At 46.5% G+C, this 19378-nt stretch overlaps 1 protein-coding gene across 4 annotated transcripts in view; it reads left to right on the forward strand.

Annotated features, from left to right (window-relative positions):
- HIPK2 (homeodomain interacting protein kinase 2) overlaps positions 1-19378 on the forward strand; it is a 145044-nt gene that overhangs the window by 108127 nt on the left and 17539 nt on the right. For 3 of the 4 annotated variants that reach the window (XM_056338884.1, XM_056338885.1, XM_056338887.1), the window contains 5 exons: positions 2274-2493; positions 4080-4201; positions 8660-8802; positions 9173-9352; positions 11971-12252. In XM_056338884.1, the coding sequence (XP_056194859.1) occupies positions 2274-2493; positions 4080-4201; positions 8660-8802; positions 9173-9352; positions 11971-12252 (947 nt within the window). The remainder of the gene's footprint in view (positions 1-2273; positions 2494-4079; positions 4202-8659; positions 8803-9172; positions 9353-11970; positions 12253-19378) is intronic. The other variant, XM_056338886.1, reaches the window with a different exon arrangement.

The following is a 19378-nucleotide window of genomic DNA, read 5'->3' on the forward strand; positions in this document are numbered from 1 at the left end:
CAGGCAGAAGTATTTGTGATCTTACAGAGCTTCTTCAAATTGCCATTGAAGAAAAAAGAATTTAAACCCTTCTATAACAAACACAGCAGTGTAACCGATCAACAGGAAAGAAGAGTTTAGTGGTAATGTTTACTCTTGTCTCTCATGGGTTTTACTCCAGATACCACAGTTGATGTGGGAACCCTGTGCGTGTACCCCTACTCTGAACACCTTGCACTCTACATTGGTGGGCTCTGGCTTTGTAGTCATGCTTTGGACTCTTGTATTACTTTTACATGGCCCAGAGTCAGGGGGTGCTGAGTTGACAAATTTTATGTGACTAGCAGGCCAAGTTGTTTACTGCGGTACTGTATTACAACAGTAGAAGGAAACTCTCCAGGGAGAGCACTCTAGGAGACTGAAGCTCAAGAAATAGCTACTGGCTTTTAAACCTTTTGGAACAGGCTGCTCAAGATTCACTCTAGAGATTGCAGGTGGCGTTGCGGAAATGTTGCTTGGAAAGCAAGGGAGCTAAAGGAGTCTGTGTAGATGTACAGAGTGTTCCTGTGTCACTCAGAAAACCAGACTTGATGACTCAGTTCTCGATACATGTGATCACAGAAGGTCTTTTGGAACAATTCATAAAGCAGATGCAGAGAGAGATAGGTCATGTCTTGGTGTGATAGGGTATTAGTTACAAACACTGGTTCCCTTTCTTGGCCGTTTTGAGATACTGACTAAAAAAATGCATGCTACATGCTCCCCTAGGCTCCAGCTGCAGGGCAGAGACACCATTTGTACCACATTTGCTAGTAGGAAATGCAGGCTTGCTTTCGTTTCCTCACAACTCACTAGATGTTAAGATCAGTTGTTGGCTGGGGAGATCCATGGTAATTTCTGAATTCTCGTAAGAGGTGTGTCTTTTGAGCAGAACTGGTATCTCCAATGTTGTTAGAAGTAGTAGAAACATTTCCAGGAAGGGTGTTTTAATTTGAAAAAGCTCTAAGCCTTTCACAATTCTCTTCAGTGAACCATACATCTTGGCTTTTTGGTGCTCTGTCTCTGCAAAATATAGGGGGACTGCCTCTTTCCAGTTACAACTCCTGAGATTAGGAGCGTGGGAGCTGTCATGGTTGCTGCTCAGTGCATTGCACAGGGGAACAGATTGCACTTCTCTGCCTCTACACAGAGAGGGGAGGAGGAGGAGGAGGCATTTTGCCATTGCATCTCTTGTGGTTGTGGTTGTGGCAGTGCAGCATGGGCACCCTTCCTGGGCCCAGTGGCAGCCAGGGCAGTGCAAAACGCTTAGCCTGCTGCCTCCTGCAGTCTTGATCAAAGCCTCATCCTAAGTTCTTACATTCACCACAAGAAAGCAGTGTCTGACCTATCTCCAGCAGTGATGCTGATGTGTTTGGATGGAGAGGAAAGGTGGGCTCTGGTCTGGTAGAGCCCAGCTGCCTAGACATGAATGCTAAGGACATATATTTACAGAGCAGTGGCAGAGCTGTTTGCGGGCTGTTTGTCTGCAACTGTTACAGACTCAGTCCAAATAAAAAGCAAGTCACCTTCAGATTTCTAGATGTTTTGCAGAACACTGGGCTGAATTTGTGGCTTTGCAACATCCCCTGCTGGGGTTTCTGCACTGAGAGATTTTAAAGTCAAGCCAAGCAAAGCTTGGACTTTGAAAGTATTATTACCTCCCGTTACGCCTTCTGATTCCTTCAAATTCAAAACATAATTTAAGGGACATGTGCCATGGTAGATACAAGGTAGAGGAATGGCTGGAATGAGTCTCCCCTCTCACGACAAGACTTCACTGGGATTGGAGGTGGTAAGTTTCTTTTACCTAAGAAACGTGAGCTTCTTCCAGAGCTATGTGCACAATGAGACACGATATTATATGGGGATAGTAGCATTTTCTGAACCCATTTTCATCATGCTGCAAATCAATGCCAGTTAGGTTGTAAATGGGGCTACAGTTCTGCTTTGGAGAACATGCTATGCCTCTGAGCAATACACAGCAGCACCACATGACTGGAGGTCTCATGGCATGATACAGCTGTGGTTACTAAGGTGGATTGTGCTCCTTTCCCTGTTGCTGCCCTTGCCTCTGTGCTCCTCAGTGTCCTGTTCTACCTCTTGTTTGGTTTCAGTTTGCTGTTTGTTTTTCTTGTTTGGTTGGTTTTTTTACTTTTTCTTACACTATTTTTTTTATTTTTGGATTTTGCTTCTTCCAGCGTACCCATCTCCCTCATTTTTTGTTTGTTTTTGTTTAATTCCCGTCATTCCTTTAGACCACCAACCTGGCTCCCACCTCCTCCAGTGCCACTATTTCCTTAACCAACCCTGAGGTCTCCATACTAAATTACCAATCTGCACTCTACCAGCCCTCAGCGGCGTCCATGGCTGCGGTGGCCCAGCGGAGCATGCCCCTGCAGACAGGAACGGCGCAGATCTGTGCCCGGCCCGACCCCTTACAGCAAGCTCTCATCGTCTGCCCACCAGGCTTCCAAGGTAAGTAGCAGCCTTGCCAGGTCTTGGCCTGTCACTGCTCCCTCCCCGCTGCTGTTTCATCTAGCTCTTGTTGGAAACAAACTTCCTTTAGTGCAGATCATATGGTAGAAAAATTGCTGGCCTGGTAAATCAGAGAAATGAGGTTGTTGCAGATGGAAATGTTTGCAACAGCAGATGATCTTGCAGGCACCTGCAACGTCATGATTTGGAGGTGGCTGGTCTGAAAGAATGGGGCAGGCACTGAGAAGGGGCTGGGGGAGAATATGTCATTTTTGTCATCCTTTGCTCCGAGCAGAGTTTGAGACTCTTTTGCTGCACTTCGGTAAACTTGAAAAATTTTCCCCACAACTACAATAAATTGGTAATGGGTTCATCACCTCTCAGTGATTCAGTTGTTAAAAGGGGGACTCAGGAGGTTAACGCAGCAGGGAGTGTGGTGCTGGTATAGGTGAGGGTTTACCCCCATAACAGATGGTCAGGGCCATTTATCAGTACAATTCCTTCAGCTCCAGTCCTGCTGAGAACAGCTCTGCGTGTGTATACCAGTGGCAGGTACCACTGTCAGATAACTTGGGTGATCAGATTTAGCCACTTGTCCTTCTCTTGACTTTACATGCTGTAGCAATTTGGAAAAACTAGCCAGGTATCTGTAGAAATTGGTCTAAATAGGCCTTGGTTCAGCTGGTGCAGCTTCTGCTCTTCACTTCTACAAGCCTGTCTGTGCAGCTGTCTCTAGGCACTTGTTAAATGTTCTGCAAGATTATCAAAGCTCTTTTGAACTAGGGGAGTTTAGCTAGACCTCTTCTACATAGTTAAAATGCATCTCAGGGGTTTGACTTCAGAAATGTATTGCTACAATAGGTAAGCTAACATCTTCCACTTGGTGTCTTGAGAAAGCTTTAAAGCAGAGGAGGTAGCGCAGGCTGTGCCACGCACTAAGATGTTGGAGAGGGAAGCTTCCTCCGGCTCAGTTAGGCTAAACGCGCAGCTGAGTCAGCAGTGATTGAAGTTTGGGCTGTGCTAGATTACATGGTCAAATTGGGGCCTTTTAAATATGAGTCTTGAGAAGCTGTGCAGGAGAAAATCACCTATCCTTGTCAAGGCTGGGGGAGTACGGAGTTCTGCATTCCTGTCCCACTGTCCTACTTTGGTCTAAAGAGAGCATTTTCACATAGCAATGGGTTTTGGCTGGCAAGGACTGTTTTCTGTTGTCGAACCAGAGAATATGGGGGAAGAGGAGCCATTCCCTCCCCTCTCTTCCTTTTCTCCCTGTACACGGTGTATTAAGATATTTCCCACGCATTTGAGGTACCCTAAAAATATGAATTTAGTTAATCCCTTACTGTCTTTGAAAATGTCTCTTTTTTGCATGCTTATACGTGTGTCGTGTTTATGAACATTTGATGGACATCTTTGGGCTGGGGTAGAATGTGTGGGACTCTTGATAACCTGATTTTTCAGAGGGTCTGAACACTGCAATTTAAGTGGACGTCAACGAGTGCCTTTAGGCACTTCTGAAAACCAGACCCCTGTTCCTAGCCATGCTGTTGATGGTTAATGCTGTACCTTGTGTGCTGGTGGAACAGGGTTACAAGCCTCTCCTTCGAAGCATGCTGGGTATTCAGTTCGGATGGAGAATGCTGTTCCCATTGTCACTCAGGCTCCTGGGGCTCAGCCTCTTCAGATCCAGCCAGGACTCCTCGCACAGGTAAGGACTTCTGAAGACACTGAGCTTGGCAGGTATTTTTTTGTTGTTTAGCTCTTGGAGACTGGGGAAAGTAGCTTTATCTGAGGACCTTCTGTGGTGCAGTTTGGAGATTTGGGCAGCCCGTATAAGGGTCTCCAGCTTTCTCCAAAATGTCCAAACCTCCTGCAGTTCATTGTTCAGCTCAAAGTCTATGTCAGAGTTGCAAAGATCTCTGGAAAGACCTTCTTTCCTTCTGCTTCTCTGTTGGAATCAGTGGGAACCCTCAGGGGAAGCTATGTCTGGCCTCTGCTGAGGAGAAGCTGGTGATAACCTTCCTGCATCTTCCTGAACTTGTGGGCTCAGTGATAGTTTGTGGCCAGGAGCTGTGCTGGTGAATTGCATGCTGCTTTAAGTTCGCACCCTTCTGTTCTATGAGCTGCCCCTCTGCTCTTAAGTTATGAGAGAGATGTAGGGGTCAGAAGCAAGGGCCCCACAGCCAGGGAGCTCTCCTTGTCACCAGCACTTGTTGATACAATTGTCCGAAATGTGCTCACAGGAAAAGCATGGTTCCTCCCAGGAGAGGACCCAGATGGGAATGGGTACCACCAATCACATCCACACCGTCAAGGAGAACCCCAGCTCCTCACAAAGGAGGAGTAGTTCATTCCTCCTTGTGCTGGCCTCAGTGAATCTGCCTCTACTGGTTTTCAGCTGGTGCCATGGTAGCTCTGCCAATATCAGGCATGTTTCTGGCAGGAAAAAAAAAAAAAAGTGCCTAGTATGCTTAGTACTAGGTTGTGCAGCCTGGAAGAGATGACCTACAAGTCAAAAAGACGTGCCTCTGACTCAGGATTGCTTGCTCTGCCAAGCCTTCAGTAATGCCAGTGCATTCATACCAAGACAAGTACCAGCAGACTTCAGGGTTTAAGCCTGTGCGTTGCATTGCTGGGCTAAGACAGTTGGTGCAATTGCCTGCCTTTGGCATATGCCAGTCATGCTTATCTGGTGAAGACAGATCGAAACACAACTTGCAGCCTGCATGATTTCCATTAGCTAACATGCCCTGCCCCTTCCCAATAACAGAGTCTTTGTTAGAGGGCTGTCTGAAACGTTGAAGCTATCTTTGCTGCAACCTACGTGGGCCACCTCTCATTTGGTAGGAAAGGAAAGCTAAGAGGCCAGGGAAACAAAAGCAATGGCAAAGCGAGAAGCAGTCTGTACAGGCACAGTTGTGGGCACCTATTGCTTGTGCAAGAAGTCAGCCAAGGCAGTGGGTGAAGGAGGTGACAGAGCTTTGCATGCCCCACCATTCTGCCAGCCCTCCTGAGGTATGCTGTTGCATGGGGCTTGAAGGAGTGTGGGGCAGGTCTGAAGCATCCCGAAGGCAGCTGGATCCTGAAAGATCTCAGGACCTCTAGCTCCTTTTCTTCTCCAGGTAGCCTCATTAGGGTCACCTCACAGTCTGTGGGAGGGAGGGAGTGTTCAGGAGGAGCTTTGCTACCCATTTCTGTGCTGCCCCTGCTACATGATCTCCTGTTTCGTGGGCTGCCCCTCTCTTACTTTCTACTGATGTTTTATTCACTGTCACTTCCGCAGGGGAATTTAAGCTGTTTCTGAGAAACATTCCTCACTTGCATAGATTTTTAAGTTTTGATTTAATAAAAGAGAGGCAGTCTGCCTGTTGATATATCTGTCTGTCTCACGCAATGAGAAACGCTAGCTGCCACTCTGATGGCAAGGCGCTCTGATTGATGCCAGTGGCATCTGGTGTCCACGGGCCTCACTCGGTTCGGGCTGAGCAGCTGGTCTGATAAACAAATCTGTACCCAATTCCAGTTTCCTGAATGGAAAAACACAGCTTCTTTGTAATGCATTGTAGTCACATCTGATCTCTGAGCGGCTGCGTGTCTCTCTCTCAGCAGAGAGCTATTCCTCTTATGCACAGCTGCTTATCTGACGCTCTTCAGACCGGACTGTGTGATTGCTCCAACTAGAGGGACTGTCCCTGGCAGAGAGCAATGCCTCTGTAGCCCACTTCTGTCTTTCCACCCACCTTATTTGTCCCCCTGATCAGGTGTGATGCTGCTTCTTGTGCTCCCAGCACTGTGTAGTGCCACTGGGTTTTCTCCCCTGCCCAGTGTGTGGTGCAGGTCACTGTGCTTGCCCACATCAGGATGGCTGTGGCTGGCAAAGCCTTACTGCATCCCAGCACAGCCAGCATCCAGCTCTGCCTGTGTGTTTTGTATGAGACCAGCAGCCCCAGAGGAGGGACAGGGGAAGGAGCTCCAGGAGCTGGAGGGACCCAGGGCAGAGGCAGTGCAGTGATGGATTTTGAGCATCATCTCTGGCAGCTGTGTATCTGCAGCCTGTGGCATGGAACTAGACAGAGCAAGTAGCCTACAAAATGAAGAGCCAATGGCTAAAGTAACTTATTTGTAACTTCTCTGGGTCTATTTTCACCCTCCCAAGCAAGTGTGGTCCACATACTGTACTCACAGAGACTAGTGAAAGGAGATTGGTCCAGTCTTTACTAATAGCTCTCTGCAGCTTCAGATCTCAAAAGAGACAAAGCTGTAGTTTTCTGGCAGACTTCCATGACGTGACCCAGAACTGTCCCCTCTCCTTGAATAACACCCTGAATTCTTGATTTTCTTCTCCTTTTAACTCCTTCCCAACGACACTTCTTCCCACAGAGGTCCTGCCACCAGCTTCCAGAACAAACATGCTTATTCCATTAGTCTTTCTTGCTCTACATCCGAAGTGCGAGCTCCATTGCGCTGGGGGACCCACCACCTCCCGAGCACAGGGGCCAGCGCGGCGCTCTGCTGCAGCAGCACAATTTCACAGTAATGCAATAACTCAGAACAGGCTGCAGCTGCCGGCATGAGCCTCCCGTGTGTAAGCACAGCACACTGTGCTAGTGGATCAGCCTAGACAAGCCTTATCTGCAGATTAAATGATTCAGTGGTCCTTACCTAATAAGTGAGGAATTTGTGCCTGGACCCTGACACTGCATCTAAATTTATGCACTGCAGTCAGGAAAGGAGCTTAGATTTGTTCAGTTCTCTTCCTGAAAGGGAGGAAGCAGTTTTCTCTGCAAGTAAATCCAGGTAGTCCCCTGCAACTGACTGCAACAGTAGTTTAGTCTCCTTTTTTAAATCAAAGCTGGGAAAAAAAGAAAAGGAAAAAAGAAAAAAAGCTTTTTTCCTGATTTTTTTTTTTGTGTCTTTGCCTCCTCCTCCTACCTACTCCAAGCAGCACCAGTCCGTGGTTGTGATTCCTCAGATGAAGAGCTCTCAGGAGCCCTGTGACTGTCTGTCCCTCGCAGATGGTGCTGAGAGGCCTCACTGTAGCAGCCTTTTCATCTAATTCAACAATGTGGAAAATTGCAGGACAGTCAAACTTTGGAGCAGAACTGGGGAAAGTGGGGGTTTTTAGGAGGGTGGATTGTTGTGGGGTTTTTTATCAGGGGATAGGAGGGGATCATAGGAACAGTTAACAGGATTCTTGTGAGGATGGAGATGGGGGAAAATGCATGCCTGGAAAAAGCCTCCCCTCTAAAATTTAGCCTTCTTAGAACTGTGAGGTAACACAATGTAGGGACTAAGGAGGGCCATAGCTGGTAGTACCCCTGAGTTCCCCAGTCCAGGCAGTGAGAAACTGCCAGAGCCACCTTCAGGCAGCACATAGCAAAGAAAGTTTCCCAGCTCAAAAAGACAGTCATCTGACCCGTGTGTGGAGTCACGGAGGAGGACGACCTGAGTCATGCCTGTGGCAGCACAGCTGGAGGGATGGTTGCATAGTACAGTGATGGCTCAACTCACAGGGCAGGGATTTCCACCCCTGCAAGGGGGGCACCCGCTCAGAAAAGGCCAGAGAGCTCCTCGGCCTGTGCAGCAGGTTGTTCTTCCTGAGGAGCACTGCGTGACTGATGCACATTCCCTTTTGGTATCCCCAAATCCATCTTTTTTCCCTCCTTGAAAAGCCTCGAAGCCCCCTGTTTTCTTTTCTGATCCTTGAAAAGTTCATTCTCCTTTTTAGTTCCTGAAGTCCTTTAGATCCTGTTGGGGTGGGAAGGAAAAATGGCTGTAGGAGAGCAAAAATTAACAATGGGACCATAGCGCCCAGCTGATATGAAGAGTTAAAACTAAAAGATGCTAAAGAGTTTGATGTTTGGGTTGAAATGCTGACCAGTTTTGATCCCTCCCATTCCCAGTATAACCTAAAACACAGCTGCTGCTTCAGACAGCAGGGATTTCCACCCCACCCCCACCCCATTGTGTTCTCTATATTGATAACTTTTACTGCTTTTACTGTTGTTTCCTAACAGTATTTGTCATCTATGACTGACAACTGGTAAAAGTTAGATAGTATGACCATGCTCATTATTAGGAGCCCCAGCTGAGCATGGACCACCATACATGCTTAGTGTATTGACGATGCCTTTTGTTAAGAAATTGTTTTCCCTCTGTCTGACAGCAAGCGTGGCCCAGTGGCACTCAGCAGATCCTGCTCCCTCCTGCCTGGCAGCAGCTGACTGGGGTGGCCACCCACACTTCTGTCCAGCATGCAACTGTCATCCCAGAGTCCATGGCGGGCACCCAACCCCTGGCAGACTGGAGGTAAATTGGAGGTGCTTGGAGGCTCCCTGAAGTACCCACCAGTGCTGGAGGCGTGAGGAGAGCCAGGGTGGGAGGGATGGTGTGTCATGAGGCTGCAGAGCCAGCGGGAGAAGGGCAGAGGCTACAGCCTGTGACCCCCGCCTGAGAGCTATAGGCAGCTTCTCCATTCCCCATCCCTGAAGTGGAGTGCTGTGCCTACGCTGCTCCCTTCAGTCAGTTCCCTGGGGGACATGCTCCTTCCTGGGGGGACTGGGAGCCCAGCAGGCCCTGGAGGAGGGTGCCTCGGTAAACGTGATGGGAGCCTGTGTAAGAGCCTGCTGAAGAGCCGCCGGTTGCATTTTAAATGTGTGCCTGTCTCCCCACTTTGCAGAAACACCCATGCTCATGGCAGCCATTATAACCCCATCATGCAGCAGCCTGCGCTGTTAGCTAGCCATGTGACTCTCCCCGCAGCCCAGCCCGTCAACGTGGGTGTTGCTCACGTCATGCGCCAGCCACCAGCCGCCACCACCTCCACCAGGAAGAGTAAGCAGCACCAGTCGGCACCACGGTGAGTGTGCACAGATCCCGGTGCTGGCGTTGGCTGCGGTGTCAGTGAGGCAGCAGTGCATACCTCGGTTTTGCTGAATGCATTTTCTGATAAGAGTTTTGAGGGAAAAATAAAGTTTGTTCAATGACCTGCGAGTGATTCCATCACTTTTTGTGACTGGACTTTGCTGCTTCACCTCTTCCATACCCAGGTCAGGAGAGTGAGGGAGAAGAGGGAGCCAGGTGCATTTTATACCCAGTGAGCATCATTTTGTGCAGGAGTCGGTGGCTGGAGGGGATGCAGGATGGGAGACTCAAACCCTGTTCATACAGCTCATTATGCTGCTGTGATTACCTGAGGCCTTGTAGTCACTGCAATTAAAAATTTAGCTATATTCTCAGGTCAGCATGGTGCAAGGCTCAGTTGCCACCCCTTAAATCATCTCAGAGACACTCCTGAGGTGCAGTGTTTGCCTTTCCACAGGGTGGTGCACCTCCAGGGGACTCCATCTTCAGGAACGGGTGCCTGGTGTGTGCACACAAGATCTGCCCTTTCAAAAGCAATGGGATGGTGACCTATCTCCTGAGCTTTAATGCCAGGTAGTGCGGAGGACTGGGGTCGCTTTAGGCCACCTTCAGGCTCTCTAGTTCCTAACATAGGTGGTTAGCCCCTGTCTTCAACAGTACGCACCAGCAACAGATACTTGGCCCTTTTATAACTATGGCAGCATAAAACAGAGAGCATTTTTTAAGGACATCTGCTGTAAGGGCAGTCCTTAGACACCTAAATCTATCAACCCTCAGTAGCGCCATTTGGCTCTGCAAGGAGGAGACTGGGTTGCGGTTCATACTCTGCTGTGTGGCACAACTCAAATGGTGGAATGATGGCAGTGCCTGTCACAGCACTGCAGTCTTGCCTAGAGGACAAGGCTCTTTAAGATGTATGTGCAGCTGTTCTGGGGAAGGTCCTCTGGGCTGTGAAACAAGCACATTTATTTAAAAAACACAAAACAAAACGGTGCAGGGAAGAGAACCAAAATTGATCACCACTTGTGCAGTGGCAAAACCAGAGGAGCTTGTGGTTTTCCTGGGTGACTGGACTGGGGCCAGAGGAGCTCTGAGTTCAGAACCAATATGACTCTAGTTAAGAGGCCACTATTTAAATCCTTCCCATTTATCTGCTCTCTAATGTTGCATTTACTTTGGGTGGGCTCCAGCTGTCTTAGTCCATTCATAATGTAGAGAGGCAGCTACCACGTCCCCAGGAAGCCCGCAAAAGAGAGAGCCTTGTTGCAACCAGTGTGCCTGCGCAGGGCCTGCCCTCTCCCTTGCCTCTCCAGAGGCGGGGTGGCAGCCTCCAGGAGGAACTGGGTACTTTCAGAGCAATGGGTTTCTACAGCTTCATTAATTGTGATGCTTTTGTAGCCAAATGGAATGTGCTTTGGAGAGGAGGGTACTTGACGTTCCTCATTGGTATTCAAAAAGCACTGCAAATGCTACTGTGCAGCTATTTGTTATGCAAAAGACCCCGTGTAAGTTGGTATAGTGCGATAGGTCCAAAGCGGGCTTCCTTTTGATGGATGCCACCTATTCCTTTTGTTAGCTTTGGGCCAGGCTGAATGTGCAGCCCGGGCCCCACTGCAGAACAAAACCAGAACTTTGTTTTTTTCAGTTTTGAAGCTGCAAATGTTCAGCAGTAGGCAGAAGAAATACAGGAAATAAAAGGAGGAAAGAAAATGTGGGAACTGAGTGAAATGGACTGTAGTTGGTGTGCTGTAGTAAATATTCCCATCTGCAGACCTGTGCTGCACTGTTTGGTGGACAGCTTCTGTGTTCTGATCCCTGATCCAAGTGGACCCTTTCCAGTTGTCAGGCAAGGAAGCTGAAGTAGGAAGACTGGGAAAAAAAAAAAACAGGACTTGAGAATGTTTTTCTACCACATAATAAAAAGATTGTTGTTTTCTTTCTGATTTTTGTGTGCTGTATCTACTGCCTCACATGGGAATGAAACGAAACTGAGTATGTGTCCTTCCATCTGCATGCTCTCATCCATGAGACTCCACTGTCCTAGAGGATGAAGCACTGGGCAGGAAATGTTCATTGAAAAGACTCCTAAACAGAAAATTAAATTTTCAACAAACAAAATCAGTTTTCCTGATAGGTGATTGTTGTTTTCCACAACAAATTCTGATTTTACTTTTAGCTTTTTCTGGCCAAAAAGTATCTGGTCATGATGCTCTGATCATGACGCATCCATGCAGGATACAGGAGAAAGGGATTATCGTTGGGGTTCTTCTTCCTTCTGCAACAGCCATACTGTGCCTGCCTGTGTTTTGTGTGTCTGGGCTGTGTGACTAGCCTCTACCTCCCAGCACAAACTCTTGGGAGGCAGCATTTCTTATTTGGAAATTGCTAGGGAAAACAAATTTTAGGTTTTTACTAAAAGAAAATGCTTTTCAGGCCATTATATCAATAAGTCATGTAAGGCATCCTTTAAAGAGGTGACTATGCCAATTTTGCAGTTTTCCTAGACTCAGTAAATCAGTGCCACTGAATCAGAGACCAGGAATCAAAAGCTATGGCAACAGGCAACTTAAGCAAACCGAGTTTGAACCAACTAACAGCCTTTCCCATTTCCAGAAATACATCCACCTATGAAGTTTCATCCTCTCAATCCATCAGCTCGCCTCAGCGGTCAAAACGAGTGAAGGAGAACACGCCTCCCCGCTGTGCCATGGTGCACAACAGCCCTGCCTGCAGCACCTCCGTCACATGCGGCTGGGGCGATGTGGCGACCAGCACCACACGGGAGCGGCAGCGGCAGACGATAATCATTCCCGACACCCCTAGCCCTGCAGTGAGTGTCATCACTATCAGCAGCGACACCGATGAAGAGGAGGAGCAGAAGCATGCGCCCACCAGGTGAGTAGCAGCTCTCTGCTCTTCTCTGTGTGCAGGAGAGAGACAGAGGCAGAGAAGTGCTGGAGCATCCCAGGAGTTGCTGTAGGGTCCCAGGAGCTATACTTGGGTCTCAGCACCCAGGTCGTTGAGCAGAAAGACGATGGGGAGTCTAAAATACTAGCTGAGGACTTCGCTGACTTAGGTGATGTTCCCTGCCATGTTGTACATTTGCTGTGTGACCTTGGGGAGGTGTAGTGGTCTCCCTGTGCCATAGTCTCTCATCTGTAAGAGGAAGTAGTAGCTTTTGCTGTCTCACCGGACTGTTGGAAGGAGACTTTAGAGATCCGATGATGATGAACCTCTTTAAGCCAAACTTTGTTTAAAACAAAGACAAAAAGAAGGGCTCGGAAGGAAGGTAGCTTAAAATGGCCTTTTCTTTTTCTAAGTGATCCAGGCATCTGTAAAAAGTATTAAATGATGCCTTCCATATGTGCTATTTTCCATAAAAAGGTCCTGAAAAACCATCAGTGATTGAGTGATTGTGTCATGAACACTGAATAATAGTAAATACATTGCAAGAGGTTTGCTCAGTTCTGATTGTGTTGCCAAAACATCCCTGAACTATATTTAAAAGATGCATAGATGTGGCACTTAGGGACATGGTTTAGTGGTGGACTTGGCAGTGTGAGGTTTATGGTTGGACTTGATGATCTTAAAGGTCTTTTCTAACCCAAACTATTCTATGATTTTATTGTAAAAAGTGGCAGAAACTGATTGCTTTTTGACTGACTCTGCAGAGAGGCATAGATGAGGCTGTAAAGACCACCGTGACTAAGTTTGCTCCTCGGAGAATTAACTCATCTGCGTAAACAGTGCAGCCCAGGACTGCTGCCACTGCTGATCATCTACTGTGGATGAGAGAGGACTTAGTTTGCCAGGACTGTCTTTTCAGCACCTTTTATCACATGCAAGCACTCCAGGTTTCGCATCTGATGCCAGTCACAAGACATCACTCTGCTTTAGAAGTTGTAGAGAAGTAGCCTTGCAAACAGCTGAATAATTATACCATCTTTATGTTGGTAACTGAGCTGGGAAGTTTTTAACCTTACCCCTCCAGTATTGCCAAGAGGGAATTTTTTTTGTTTAGAACATGCTTATGGCAGATTCTCCTTTAATCACCGGAGATATCTATCAGTACCTCTGCATCTCTGTGCTGTGGTGATAAGTGGAGCACTGCAAATGTGTACAGAAAGATGAGATGCATTTGGTCTCAAGGAGCTAAAAATCTGCAAAGAGGAGCCATATGATTCAGGCATCCAGGGCTGCAGTTGCAACCTGGCTCTTAACAACCACTGCCACTTTGCATTCCCCTTCTCCGTAATGGGAACTCCACTGGGCAGCAAGAGCTCAGTGCCCCTCAAATTCAGGCTTGCCACGGTTATCAGGGGAATTGATCACAAGACAGACTAACATACTTCACTTAAAAAAAAAAAAAAAAAAAAAAAAAAAAAAGCTGCACTATTCCTTAGCTTGCTAGGGGAAAGAAAGTGAGTTTCCAGAAAGAGTTGAATGAAGGTCAGTGTGGAAGTCAGGTGTACTATAAATAAGGATCCCACACTTCCAGGACTCCAGACAAAAGAGATGCTGAAAAATAAGATTGTGAGGTGGGGCAGCATGAAGAAGGTGGGTATCTCAAGGGTCACAGGAGCTATTTGCAAGCATGTTTACCCATGGTGCTGATCCCAAGCTTTGGGAAATTATGTGCAAATACTTACACTTACTGTCTCATCTTGGATCCAGAGGAGGGTAGAGGGAAGAGCTGGGATCCTGCAGCCACTTCAGCTAATGTTTGTCTCCTTCGCTTCAACTTTGCTGCCATTTGACCAGTTTTTTCACTCGGCACCTCTACAGGGACACAGGCAGAACAAACTTCTGGAAAATGTCTGGAAATTGAGTTGGGAGTTTGGGTTATTCAGATATTTGGGCAAGGTCTGCCAAGGGGTTAGGAAAGTAGTCCCAGGAGCCAGACTTACACAAACAAACTGGCTTTGATATGACTAAAGCATATTCAGGACACGTTCCTGCCTGGGATCAGATTCCTGGCTACTTTTTGTATCCATATGGCATATCTATACAGAGTGCCAGGGTGCCAGCATTCCTGGAAGGCCAAAGCCTAAGAGCTAGATTTTATTTCTGAGCCATGTAGAGACATTTTGCATGGACATGGGCTGTTCTCTACTACCTTTTGGAATTCCAGAGTGAGTTAAATTGCCTGTGCAGATGTAACTAGGGTGACTGGAGAATTAGAGGCAGAGACACAGATGGAAAACAGCATGTCCGGAATCAGAATTTTTTGTCTCTGGGAGAATGAAATCAACTCACTCAGTGCCTTTTGACCTGGGCAGATCTAAGACCTGATTTTCAGCTGGAGTAAGGGTGTAGCTTCAAGTCAGGGAAGCTGTATCAGCATTTAATGCCAATGAACTTTGCCCCTACCAAAGCTGAGGTCTTTCTCATTGAGAGTGCATCACATTTAGGAAAGTACCTCCAAGTTTCCTTACTCACCTATTGGCTCAAAAAAAAAAATGGGAGTGGCAGTGAAGTATGTATTTTAATGTAACCAGTGCCCAAAGTTTCAGGATCTGAGTCAAAAATGTAGCCATGCAAAGAATGCATTGTCTCTCCCATATTTATGCAAATATTGCCTGACTGGGCAATAGCTGTGGTGTGGGGGTGAAAAATAAGGAATGACTTCCAACATGCTATTGGTCACATCCTAACAATATTAGCTTTTTCTAGATGAGAATACAGAAATCATAGGGCACTTGACGGATCAAAGTTAATTGCCTCATCCCATCTTATTAATAGCAGTGGTATCTTTGCATTAACTTCACTGATGTTGGATCAGCTCCTGAATTTGCTACAGCACTTCCTTCCCTTACTTCCTATGGGGTTAGAAATGTCTCCTTGACCCATGAGACTAAAAATGTTTATTTTATTGATTGCTCAGCAAAGAGAGATTAGAGCTACCTGTGGCTGTGAGAAGCAGTAGATCCTTCGACTATGCAAGAGTTCATAAGTCTCAGTTTAAGATGGACCAGTAAAGCTGATAAAATATGATACTGCTGATGTAGTAAAGGAGCCCTACAGCTTGGATTTACTCTGACAGAAAAGCCTCTCTGTAATACCAGAACAGCACAGAGAGCTTTTCTCATACAGGGCATGCAAATTTTTTATTGGTGAAAGAAAAACCTGAAGAACTCGGTGTGATATGGGCAGAATTTTCCTTTTCCTAATGAAAAGCACAGATGTTCAAGTAGGATGTTTTTGAAAAGCCAGCTAAACAGGCAGGCAGGCCGGGACGTTGGTTGTTCCTTGCTCACAGGTTTTGCACTATTGATGAGTGTAGTGTGGTGTCATGTTTTTAAAATCAATCATCACCTGAAAATGTTGGGCTCCTCTTGGGTAAGCGTGCTGGGGAGGTGCTGGGAAGTGGGCTCTGGAGGACCTGCTTGATTAGGCCTTGTCAAAGGGGCCCATCTACTGGGCCCCTACCCCATGCCTGGGGCAAAATTGCTGAGGGGGGACCTCAGGTACATTTTCGGTAGTTTCATAGGGATCGTCCTCAGAGAAATGGTCAGAGATTTTCAGAGGGCAAATTCCTGATTTTTGCAGGCTACATTGAGATTTTTTCTAGTAATATCCCCAACACAGTGAAATCTGGAGAAGCTTCAAAACTGCAAAAAGTTTTGACCTTTATTTAAGGAGTAGAAAGTATTAGGAGATTAACTAATTAAGGGGAAGAGTTCCCTTTTCTGGCTTAATGGAGGTTGGTTTTTTTTTCTTTCAAAATGTAAGCAAATAATAGGAAAAAAAAATTGAAATGGTCAAAATAAAAAGGGAATGTTTTTAGTGAGTGAAACTGTTTTTACGTGGTTTCTGATGCCCACAAAGTTTTTGCATGTGACATTTTGTCCCTGTAGAACAGCAGAAAAAAAATTGCATATAAAAAGCATTATATGAACTGCAAACAATTTTGTCACCCCATTTGTTTATCACCAGTGAATTTCTAGACTCTCATTCAGCATCCTTTACAAAGAGACTTATAGGCCAAAGAGATGTTTACTGCTGTGCTGTAAGATAATACCCTGACTGTTACTTATTCTGAAAGAAGAATTTAAGTCTAACCATTACCTGTAAAGCACTGGAGAGAGTAAAACTGGAGAGTGGATTTGATATTTTTCTTATAAATCTATTCCTCTTAAGTTTTTCTACTTGCTCTTGCAAGAAAGTCAAGCAGACAGACCGGAGCCGACCGACAGTGCAAATGCAGTCTCAGTAACTGGAGCACATATTCAGTCAGTAGCAAGTAGTAGGGGTAAGTACTCCCCAGCATGCAACTTCAAATGGTTGCAGTGGTTTAAATATAAATCCTCCTTGATTAAATATTTCTGAAGCTTAGAAGTGGAGAAAAATAAAGAACTTAAATACAGAGCAGAAAGGCACAAGTGCACCTGGAATTGTGGCTGGGAGGGAGGGAGGGAGGGAGGGAGGGAAAGCACACTTGGTCCAGCAGGAGGGATCTGCGGGAATGCACCGGTGGTGCAGTGAGGGGTATTTCCATGTCCTACCAAGGCACACGTCACAGAGCATGGCAGGAAGAAGGGCTGGAAGGAAAGGCAGTGGAGGTGGCTGTTGTGATGTGCCTAGATAACTTCCCATCCAAGTAATGAGTGTAGCAGCCAAGGAAAATGTGGCTGTTTCCTGAAATGATACAGTGGTGGCCTTGAGATGTGTGCTTTAGGGGGTGCTTCCACCTTAAAGAAGCAGGAGAGCCCCTCACTTCCCCATTGCCTGCTCTGTCTCCGCTGGTATCATAAGTAACACCTCTCCAGTTTGGTTTTCTGTGTGGTCCTCACAGTAATCGCTGTCTTCCTGAGCAAGAAAGACTGACCGCAGCTGTTGTGTCAGCATACTGAGTAACTGCCTCATTGGCCATCTTCACTGGCACAAAATTCTTGCAGGGTTGGTTTTTTTTTCCCTTTCTCTTAAGACGGTAAGCTATGCAGGGTAGTCTCTGTGTGAGTCTCACCTTTATAACGGAGTGTAACCTGATGCAAGTTGTTATTCACCTTATACACATCATAGTGCAGCGGTGGTGGAGCCTGCTTCAGAGGACTTTCGTTCCCCTTAGCACAGAAATGGCTGGCAGGCACAAACCAGGTGTTTTTGCCAACTTGCTGATGTGCATGTGAGGGTCAAAATGCCATTTGTAATTCTCTTTTGACTTCTGGCCTATTGTGGCTATGTTATGCTGTGCATAGTAATGCACTGACTCTGCATAGCAATATGTTGACTAACCATAGTCATTTGGTGAAAAGATGGCTGCCTTCCATCTCCAGAAGACACATCGACATGCAACTATAATACTTAAAATAACAGAGATAGACAGTAGCTCTCTCGGCAAACCTTCAGCAGCAGGACCTTTACAGCCTACTAAGCAATTCAGTATATATGATTTAAATAGCTACAGCACATGCTGTATAGCCTAATAAAATGGCCTTAATGTAGTACTTGATAAATATTTCTTACCATCACAAATTCATAAAGAAGGTGAGAGCAGATTAACAGGTCAGGATGGGGGCTGAGCTGAAGAGAGAGGGGCATGTTCTCAACGCTGAGCTATGCATGGCATAAGATTTCAACATGAAGAGAGCGATTGCAGTTGTAGGGTGAGTTTTTGTTGGCTGACTCAATACTATCCTAGAATAGGTGGATTATTCTGAAGCAGCAACCTGAAAAGGTTGCATGTTACTAAGTTTACAGAGACCTGGAACAGAATTTTGGTGATGTGATGAAAAGCTAATGTGCCATGGGTCAAAGGCACAGTTGTGCGATGGCTGCCTTCTTCCCCCAAACTAGAAGGCCATGTTGGCTTTCAGCTCTCAAGATCACCTCTGTTGCTACAGCGTCAGCCACACTGAAAGGTTTGTATCTCTGGGTGAACCGCCTGCTGAAGGATTGCCCTCACTAGAGACCATTTGCTTTTTCTGGGATTCTGGTGTAAATTGAGGCACTCGGGGGGGGGGGGGGGGGGGGGGGGGGGGGTAAAGCTGCTGTTCATGCAATGGTATCACGTGCCAAGCTCTTGAGCTGGGCCTTCGGCAAGTACAAATTATTTCAAGTTGCATTGTTACAGGAACTGTTGTCCCTGTCCTTGTCCTTGGCTATTGAGGTGGTTTAAACGTCATTTTAACACTAATTCAGCATCATCTTTTCCTTCCTTTCCTCTCACTTTTTGTTCTCAACATCTGCCTTTAGCAGCTTTCCATTAACATTATCTCAGATGCCCACCTTAGTTTCTTGCCTAGTGCCTGTGCACAAACTGTCTTCTCTTTCCTCTGTCAGACTTTTCCTTGAGATCTTTCCTTGTTGTGGGGAATAGGGACCCACATTCCTCTCTCTGCTGTGCGGTCACAAGGATATGGTGTATGTTAGAGAGCTGTCTCCAAGACCTGCTTCTGCATGTTCGAAGGCATGGTTGTGCTCTGTGTCTGCACATTGGGCAGACATGAATTGTTTTGTGTCCAAGTTTAAGAACAACCTCTTTGGGACCAGGTGAGAATTGGTTGCTACTCACAAACTAATAATAAGCTTATAAAGCAATGTATATTTTTCTAGCTGCTGTTCTGAAAGGCAGGATGCAGCTCCAGCCAGTAAGGGTTAAAAAGCCTTCCTGGCTTATTGCTTTTCAGTCTGTGTAGATGGATTTGATGCCACTTTGGTAATCTTCCCCCTCCCTCCTCTGAAGAATTAAAATACACCTACCCACATAATGCAGGCAGGCACACAAGCTGACCAGGAACACATGCCGACACTCAACACTACTAAATCACGTATGCTGCTGCTACTGTGCTTGCAGGAGGGAAAGCAATTACCAGGCTTGGAGTGAGCTTAATAGGAAGGGGGCAAGACTTTTAATAGTATTTTTCTGTGTAAGCACAAACATCCCCAAAAGCTGTGGCTGAGTTACAGGAATGCAGTAAGCTTGCTGAGTAGGCAAGTGCTGTGTCAACAGGTAAAAGCTCTCAGTCCTGATAGTCTGTGAGCAGGGAAGGTGATACATCAGCCTGGACCTCACACAGAT

This window comes from Falco biarmicus, chromosome 5 (genome assembly GCF_023638135.1).
Source record: "Falco biarmicus isolate bFalBia1 chromosome 5, bFalBia1.pri, whole genome shotgun sequence".
NCBI classification, from domain to species: Eukaryota; Metazoa; Chordata; class Aves; order Falconiformes; family Falconidae; genus Falco; species Falco biarmicus.